The 9,538-nt window shown below is 36.4% G+C and overlaps 1 protein-coding gene across 40 annotated transcripts in view; it reads left to right on the plus strand.

Annotated features, from left to right (window-relative positions):
* Positions 1–8,663, plus strand: part of MADD (MAP kinase activating death domain) — a 67,410-nt gene extending 58,747 nt beyond the window's left edge. For 18 of the 40 annotated variants that reach the window (XM_035328794.1, XM_035328805.1, XM_035328802.1 and 15 more), the window contains 4 exons: positions 281–289; positions 545–614; positions 5,456–5,502; positions 7,126–8,663. In XM_035328794.1, the coding sequence (XP_035184685.1) occupies positions 281–289; positions 545–614; positions 5,456–5,502; positions 7,126–7,233 (234 nt within the window). In that variant the 3' untranslated portion in view covers positions 7,234–8,663. The remainder of the gene's footprint in view (positions 1–280; positions 290–544; positions 615–5,455; positions 5,503–7,125) is intronic. The other 22 variants (XM_035328800.1, XM_035328807.1, XM_035328812.1 and 19 more) reach the window with 2 other exon arrangements.
* The last annotated feature ends 875 nt before the right edge of the window (positions 8,664–9,538 follow it).

Here is a 9,538-nt window from a genome sequence, read left to right on the forward strand (position 1 = left end):
GGAGGATCCGTGTCAGGGTGGGAGGTGTAGTGTCCATAACCTGCCCTCTGTGCCGGAGGAGGATGCATGGAGGGGCAGAAACTGGGATGGATCAGAGGCTACAAATAATGTCAAATTTGGGAGCTGGCTTTTTTCTCGTCCCCCTCTTCTGTTGTATTTCAGGTGTGTTGGTATTCTTTTTTTGCAATAACTCATTTGAGTGCCTGAAGGGGTAGCATTGTTGGATATGTCAGAGTTACTAACTCCTTCGTTTCTCTTCCATGCTTTCTCCTCCTGCAAGGAGCGGAAGGTACTTCATCTTCTGCTGTCTTCGCTTCTTAGCACTTTTAAGTTATTTGTTGATTTCTAGCATTGTGGCAAGTTTGTCTTTTGAATATTTATTTCACCCTTTATTTATATATTAAACTGTAAATGAACTGGTAGTGTATGCTACAACACTTCAGGTTGTATCTGCTGTGGTGATGTTTTTGTTTAATTTTGGGTTTTATTTTTTATTTTTTAAAAAACTTACTAATTTTGTGTTATTTTTCTCCTGTTTTTGTAGGTTTTCATAGAGCTGAATCACATTAAAAAGTGCAATACTGTGCGAGGAGTCTTTGTCCTGGAGGAATTTGGTAATTACATTATTTTGATATTAGGTCTGTACTCACATGGCAGTAACTCAAATTTCCAATCTTCAGATTCAGAGTTACACTGCAGTTTCAAAGACAGAAGAATGTAGATCGTGCTAAGAAGTTGCCTAACAGGGAGATGAGTGACAACGTAAAAATTTGTGTGTTCGTTTTCATCATATTAAGATTTGTGGCCTAGGTATTCTTTGTTAATAGGCAAAGAAGATGTTCTGAGTTTTGTGAAGCAAACAAAACAGCAGTTAATCTTTGATCTATATAAGATTTTTCTTCGGTATGTTCCTTTTTCTGATTCTGGGAAATCATTTTTTTAAGCAAAACTTGCAGTTGATCTTTCTCAATACTGTGCTTTCATTACAAAAAGAAAAAGCATTGCTAAAAGTTTCTTCTTCGCTTTGTGTGGAGTTTAATTTTTGTTTTAGAACATCTCTTGGAAGGTTGCACATTAGACTGTGTGGCTTTTGTTTCAGAGCATAACTAGTAAAGAGTGGTAAACATTAAGGAGAATAGAGAATGTGTGTCATTTAGGCAAGTTATTGCTGGTTACCTATAATCTGCCTACTGACTAGCTGGCGAAAGTTCTGGCTTTCTATTCAATGTTAGTGTCAGTCAGTCTATACTTAAATAGCTATCTGAAAAAAAGAAAGAGTGACTTTAGATGCAGCTCTCCATAATAATTATCCATACATACACTTCTCTTGAAATAATCCTCCAGACTTATATTGATTTATTCTTCCACCCATCTGCGATACAATTTACAGTTTTGCTTCCTTACTAGATCAGCATGCTTTGGCAGTTAATCAAAATCTATATTTGGAGCTCTGTTTACCAAGACTGATTGTTCTTTGGTGCTGTGAATAGAAGGTTCTGACTGATGGATTCTCTCTTACGATGTAAAAGAAATTTAGTATGAGAGTGCTGGATATTAATGACTTCATCCTTAGTAATGTGTTGTCTCCTTTTGGTGATACAGAGTTATAAGGTATTCAAATTATGAAACCTTTCTGACAATTATCATTTGCTTGTTTTTTGCCTTAAATGAATCTAACCTCACAGAATTTGGGGATTTTAAACTGTGAACAGTTTTTCTCCTTGTCTGAAAATGTGCATGGTTCAAATGATCAGATTAATGAATTTAACCACTAGAAAATTTTCTAATAGTTTAAATGATCGATGATGTCTGCATTATATGGTTGCATATTCCTTAAGTATCATGTTTTTACCCTGATGGACATGATTGATTTTACTTCTGATAGAAGCTGCTTAAGGTGGTAAAACTTTATTGATGGGTTTAACGAATATGAGGGTTCAGAAACTGTAAAATTAGCTCAAACCATTGCTTCAGCTTTTCCAAGAAAAGAGATTGGATCAGAAATGAATCTTGAGTCATTTTTGGAGACGCAAAGTTCTCTCTTAACTCTAAGTGTTCTTTAAAATGTATTTAAATTGCACAAGAAGAAAGGCAGTGTTTGTTTTAGGTATTCCCAGTCAACTTCCATTGATGACTCTGTGATACAACTTTTAGCCCCTAAATAATAAGTGTAAGGAAAAAAAATGTTTTAAAGAAAAAGTTGTAATTAACAAGCTACTGTAAAATCTAGATGTGTGATAAGGAACCTATGGAAGGGTATTTTTCAGAAGTAAGAGAAACAAAATTGGGAGTTGGATGCTACAAGCAAAAGCTGCAAAATTAACTAACTTATAAAGTAAAAATACCCTGCTCCCAAAATAGAGGTCCCAGACAAGAAGCATTTTAAAGATACTAAATAGGATTTACAATTTGCCCATCCAGAAAATAAACAAAAAGAAGAAAGGAAGATGGATGTTGCAGAAAAGCCAAGCTCTCCTGTAGCGCAGAATTGAGTATTTATCTGAGAGCTGCTCTTTTGATTGTTAAAAGATGAGAAAACATGTCTGTCTGTCCTGTTCAAAAGAAATCAACATTTTAATTTAAAAGTGAATCGATAGTGTTCACCAAAAGGTTGCATGGCCATCTTAAAAATGAAGTTATAAAGCTGTGTTTAAACATTGTGAACCTTGCAATGCGATTTCACTACAGAGAGAGTATACTGAAATAATGCCTCCTCTTGGGAAGGTGGAGTGTGCCAAACTTGTACTCCAGTCTGATGGGAAATATTTCAGTACAGGATTTTATTTTATTCTGTGAATCTTAAGTGCTCCAAGTGTGGCTATAACATGTCAGGAAATTAAAGGTCAGGCTGTGTAACGCTGGGCTTATATGGCAGCACGAAAATTGGAATTGTGATTTCAGAGCAGGGTGCAAGGAGAAGTTCAGGAATTGTTGCCTGCAACTGGAAATGGAGATTTAAAGTAGGTGAGGAAATGTGAGGTTCTTCCCTCTGGAATTTGAGTTACTGCTGTGTACTTGTGCTTTACTTTCTTGTGGCCCCTTCACCGCGGCTACTATGAAAACCTTCATTCTCCAGCAGGTAAAGTGATATCCCCTGAACTCATTCTATGGTAGTGCCGTATTTTCATTCACAGGACCAAAGGCTGCAGGATGGTGCTTAATAACGTACTTCCTTCATCCACTTAGTTTAGCAGCATTAGGAATAAATTTTAATGTTAGAAGAAAAATACTTCTGCTAATCTCTTATTTTGAGTTTTGGGTGGGGTTGCCTTTTTTTTTTTTTTTTTTTTTTTTTCCCTCTGTATTCTGCAGTGGTAGTGCTTTGACTTCTGTGGGTGTAAATCCATGCCCACTTTTTTATTCTTCCTAAACCAGTCCTCTCAGGAGAATTTTCCACACTGAAAGGACTGTGAAGGAGCACTGTGCTTAAAGAAAAGGCAATTTACTGACTGGGAAGTGAGGAAGATGGTACCTTGCCTAGGTGCTCTCCTGTTCCCTCTCTTCCTATTCTCAGTTGTGATACGAGACTTCACAGTTCCCCTTCCCTCCTTCCCTTGGGCCCCAAGGTCCTTACAGCTTTCCCTTCCTGCTTTTTGAAGAGTATATGAACAGTTATATGTTATCCAGTGGGCAGTGAGACTTACACAGCTGTAAAAAACCTACCTGATTTGGCTGTGCACCAGCCTCACTCCCACCTTTACCCCCTGGTGACATGGAGTTAATTTGGAACATCTGGTGCCAACGGGTAAGGCAGCTTGGATGTGCACCTCCTTATCTTCCCAACTCTAGTTACTAGTATCTCTGGGGCAGTGCAGCCTGGGTGTGCGCTTCCCCTGTTTTCAGTCATTAATGTAACAACCATCTTTCCAAGAAAACAGAACTGAAAAATCAAACAAATATCATATTACTTCTTAAAATCGTATTCTGTACTTTGCACTAGATTTTTTTTCAGGAATGACAATGCCATGACATACTAAAATTGGTAGGCACTGGTTTGTACTTCGAGTACCTTCCCAAACCCAGTCTGCACTGCCTACTTTTGGCCCCCTAGAGCGTGATCTGTCTCCCTCTCCAACATTTAGCTGTGTCATATAGTTGAAGAGATGACATCTGCATGGATAGGCTTTGCTGTGGATTTTTCCTAGTTACTCATACTGAACTCATCTGCCTCTGTTTCTTTTTTTGTCATTAGTACAATGTGTAATAAATCACTTACCCTTCCTCTATGAACCTGGTATGGTTTGGTTTTGCATAATTTCTGTACTACTGCTTCTAAATTTTTTTTGTTGTGATACAGAAATCCCATGGCAAATTTCAGCTATTCTGGAAGGGAAGTATTCAAAGTTGGTCTTGTTATTATGCTGATCTTAACATTTACAATTTGCCATTTGTATGTTCTTAATGTGGTCTTTGTTCTCTCCTGGTGATTTCCCATGGTATCTGTTCACAACAACATTTGTAGACCAACTGTGAGGTTAAAGGTGCAGTTCGGATGCAGTGCACACTGATGGGATGGTTACAGCTCACTTTTTTATGCATTCCACAGTGAGAGCAAAACATATATTTTTCTTTAGCTGTATTATGTTCTTTCTTACTGTTAGTTTGAGGCAGTGCAAGGGAGCAACATGAAATTTTCTGGATAATAGATTTTTTTTAATATATATATAAAATCTGGAAAGCAAGTAAAGCCTGGTATTTTATGAGGATATGTAACTGAAATCCGTGTTTTATTTTAAGGCAATTTGTTCAAAAGCGAAGAATATTTTCAGTGAGTATGTCAAGTTACAATGAACAAACACACATGTCCTAAACAGGAAAAAGACTGTTTTGAGAAACTCTTGAAATACAGATGGGAAGCAGTCTTCCAGTTTAGAGAAAAAAAACAACAAACAAACAAAACAAAAACACCTCCCTAATTTCCTTTTTTTTTTTTTTTTTTTTTTCTTCTGGATTTCACGAGGTTACTATCAGAATGTCCAACAGCTCTTTTGAGATTTGTTTTTCAGCAGGGAAGGTTTCAAACATCTAAAGGATAAAATCTTTGGGAATCAAGTACTGACAAACTCCTATGGAATTGTGGGTTTGTTCCATTGCACTAGCCATTAATCATATTTGCCATTAATGTTGCTGGCTAGCAGGAATAAGTATTAATAGAAAAGCCAGAGTCTTTAAGAACCATCAAATATCTATTGTGATTTTCCAAACTGAGGCAATGAAATATTTTGCCAACCTCAGTAATTCATTATGACATTACCAGTATTGTGACGGACGTGTAATGTAAGCAAAGAGGAAAAAAAAAAGTATCTAGAAGTGAGGGATAGTGAGATGCCCTGTTCCTGCACCTGCTGTCTGTGTGCATCCCTTCCCTTTCCTATGGGAACATTGTGCTATTTCTTTCCCTTTTTCCTCTCGTTTTTTGAACTTTTTGTTTTGTCTCTTGCCCGTCCGGTTTTAGTTCCTGAAACTAAAGAAGTGGTGAGCCACAAGTACAAGACGCCAATGGTGAGTCAACTGTGATGCCTTCTGGTAGTTCTTTAGAGGATATATCTTTATGTTGTCACATGGATAAAAGAATTGCACTGAGATTGCAGGATTTGCAATGCTAACACTGCAGTGAAGCACAAGCTTCTCTTATGTTGCCTTCCCTTAATTAAAACCCTCATGAAACTTGTTGATTCTTGCTCCTATAACACCAGAGAATCTTGCAGGTAATGTAGAAAGTGTGGTCTCTTTCACTAAATAGATCAAGCCAAACCAGCTAGCTACCTTCAGCACAATATGCTACTGAAACTGTTAAACTGAAGACAGTGCAGAACACAATCCATAATGCACAGAGCAGATGGAAAAGGAAACTAATTCCTGGGCGTAAAATGATTGCTATCTGAGTTTATAAAAAATTCCATTCTCTTCATGAAAGTGAGCAGTGAGACAAGAGATAATAATCAGGCTCGAATGTACTTAAGAGGAAGAAACAGACACCAATGATTATCATCATAACTGAAATTTCTTCAGTTATTGTCTCTGAAGTGTGGTGTATACATTTGGTAATTGCATGGCAGTTGACAGTGCTTCAAGGGGGAAAAGAAGCAAGATACTTGAAGAAGCAAGAAATGTGTTATAAACAACATTCCTAGAATATATATAATTTAAGAAGCAGCTGTATTTTTTAACAAGCCAGTTCAATGAAAATGAATGATAATTTGCAGAAGCATTTTAGCTTGTCCTATAATACAACAAAGCATGCTGTCCTACATGTTACCTTTACAAAGATGGTAAATAAAAGCCTCAGTCAGTACACAGGACAAGAACTTTTCAAATCACCAGAATAGCCAGTATTAAAACTTGGCTATAGACTGAGTTTGTCTTACCTTCACTGAATTGTGCTGCCAGTTGCGTGCTAGACAAGGATTTTCTGTTAAGTAATAGTAGACGTAATCATTTAAAAGCATTATTTGTAAGTCTTACTAATGGTATGTGAAAGCCCCTGCTCTAAGACAGTGACAAAAATGTATGGTATTTTTTGTATGAAACATTCAATGTTGGGTGTTGTTTTTTTAATATATATATATATTTAAATTAAAAAAAAATCCCAACTTTTGTTAGCCATGGATTCACTAGCTTTGGTTAACAGGTAACAGGGATTACCAGTCCTTGTACTTTAGAGCATAAAAAGATTGCCATTGTGAATAAGGAAGGAAGAATTCTGCCATCTCACTGAGTCAAGGTATAGTACTGGATGTTTAGTTTTACAGGGTTTTTTTGTTAGTTTTTTCAACGCCTCCTAGAAAAATGCTTTTAACTTCATGCAACAGGCCAAAAGCAAATATGTAGGATGTTTTTGCTAAAGCATCGGCCACCTTTCTTACTTAGTGTACTAGTCTTAAAAATTATGAGTATTCATACTATCAAGCAACTAACACTTCTATCCCCAAGGTGTTCTGTTAGTTATAAGGCTTGCCTTCTCTATTTCAGTTAGAAAGTAGCATGAGACACTTATTCCAAATTTTGTTTGTAGCAAGAGTATTTGTCCCATGAAGGCATACAACAGAATATAAAATGTGCAGTGGATTTTAGAAAATGCTAAATCATCTGAATTTTGTTATCTCCATTTTTAACTTTTCGTAGGCTCATGAGATCTGCTACTCCGTGCTGTGTCTCTTCTCTTATGTGGCTGCCATTCGTGGGAAAGAGGCAGAAAACAAAAGCAAACCACCTCGGCCGGTTTCCAGTTGATCATGATATTGGGAAGTACCTACCCTTTGGCACACTGACGTGCTGCAGTATTCCCATTTTTACTGCAGTTCCTGGATCTCACTTTGCTGTCTTCTATGAGAACTTGATTATTTATGTATGACCCTGCAAGTCTTTCCCCATAGAAAAATCTAAGACTTCATTGCTCAGTCTCCTTCTGAATTCATCCTTAACGGAGTTTTTATATGAGCTGTTCATCAGACAATTTTGAGCATCAGCATCCAGCTGTGAGTGACCTACTCTGGCCGTTCCTTGGAATTCCCTTTTTCTTAAGGTGGCTAACATAGCCTGAGTTCAGTTGGTTTTTTGTTTCTAGTGGTACCTGTTCCAAATTTATCACTTTACAACTGCAGGCTTCTGCTTTCAGATTCTCTCATATGTGCACAGTGGAAGCAGTCCGGTCCTGCATGTTGTTTAAATATAATGTTTTTATTGTTTTCCTTCTGTGTTGTTTTTACCCACCAACATGGAGTTCTTGTCACATAGTTCTTCAAACCCTTTTGGTAGAGATGAACAATTTAGCTACTATAGTCTGAAAATATCACGTGACAATTGAATTTTGGCTAGTAAATTGCTCCGTCTGTGGAGATGACTGCTTCTCAAGTGGGAAAAGGAGAGACAGAGAGAGAGAAACTCTGAAGGTAGTATATTGTGAAAAACCCTGGCACCCCATGAATTATGTGGTTTTTCAAATGGGAATTTAGATAATATTTGTAGGCATCTCAACAGTATAGTTAATAGATACATATAGCACTACTGCAAGCAGTTAATCACAGAGGGCAGAAAATGGAAATGTATAATTTGGAAACATTATTGGCAGAAGCACGTGTCAAACCAATGTAATTCTGGGTTCGTAACTATATTCTCTACAAGATGTTTCTATAGCAATGTACAGAACATACTCAGAAGCTCAAAGGATTATCCAGTCTCCAAAATTTTAAGCTATTTTTTTTTTTTTTTCAATTTGTACTTGTATATCAAGGAATCTCACAAATACTGGGTTAAGGCGTAACGAAACTCCTTCAGTTAAAATTATCCATCACATTCCTTATTTTAAGTAGACTGAATATGAATGTTTCTTGCATCCTGATTTTGTTATTGAAATGTACTGCACTTGTATGGAAAGCTCTTAGGATGCTGTGAGGAGAGTCTGTCTGGAGAAAATAATGTTACATGTAAAATACCTGGAGAAATGCTCTGATGCATACCGATGTATTGTATGTTTTGACATAGGATTCTGAGTAAATGAACCCAGATATAACTCTGTTTTGGCTTGGTCAGGGTCTCTACTGTTTTGAAGGGAATAAACTAGTAATGGGTGAGTAAAAGATGTAAATATTACAGTACCACATCTATTTATAGAAACTGTACAGCTGTCTGAATGTGAAAATAAAATGTCATTCAACCAGCAACTTGTTTTCATCCTCCTGTGCTTTAGCGTTTCTATTCATGCAACTTTGAAATTAATGTAGTTATATACAAAACACAACGTACACATACATGAAATAATGAAAAAGGGCAAACCGTATATGGAAAATTACATTTCTTTCCACATCAGCAGTTGAAACTTGTATTTTTTTTGTTGTTTTCTTCCACTGTAACATCCATGTAATTTGTATTTTTTTTTTTTTAAGTGAAAAACATAGGAATAACATACACATCTGAATTATTGATATATTGTTTGTGGACATGCAAATAGAAGCATAGAAGTATAAATAGAAGTATAAATGATTTTTCTTACTTGCCTAGTAAGAAAGCAAAACTTAAATTAACAAACCTTGAATCTAGCTTGTTTTGTATTTTCTTTGATCTTTTGAGAGATCAAAGATCAAAGATCAAAGATCTTTGAGAGATCTTTTTCTTTGATCTTTGAGTTTTCTTACGGCAATACTGGAATTTTTAGCAAATGTTGTATTCTTTATGTTACTATACTACAAATTGAAATCCTTCAGTTAAGACTGAAATCATGTTAGACTGCATAAATGTTCCACTAACTGTAATTCTGGGTCCCGTTTCGGTAGACAATATTAATTTTTAAATTCTAAATATTATGTTAGCAGGCCTATTGACATACTCAAACCCACTCTAAAGAGAAGATTAAGGTTTTAAGTAATAATTGATGCTGTGCATCATTAATTGATGCTGTGCATCATTAATTGTTAGCTAGAGCACTTTTCCCCCTTTTATTACGGAACAGCTGTGGCTAGACAGTTGCAGAGGTTGCTGTTCACAGGCAATAATCAGTAACAAACTCTGCAAATGGGCTGACACGGGGGTTTTGACCCTC

The sequence above is a fragment of the Oxyura jamaicensis genome, chromosome 5 (genome assembly GCF_011077185.1).
Source record: "Oxyura jamaicensis isolate SHBP4307 breed ruddy duck chromosome 5, BPBGC_Ojam_1.0, whole genome shotgun sequence".
In the NCBI taxonomy this organism is placed as follows: Eukaryota; Metazoa; Chordata; class Aves; order Anseriformes; family Anatidae; genus Oxyura; species Oxyura jamaicensis.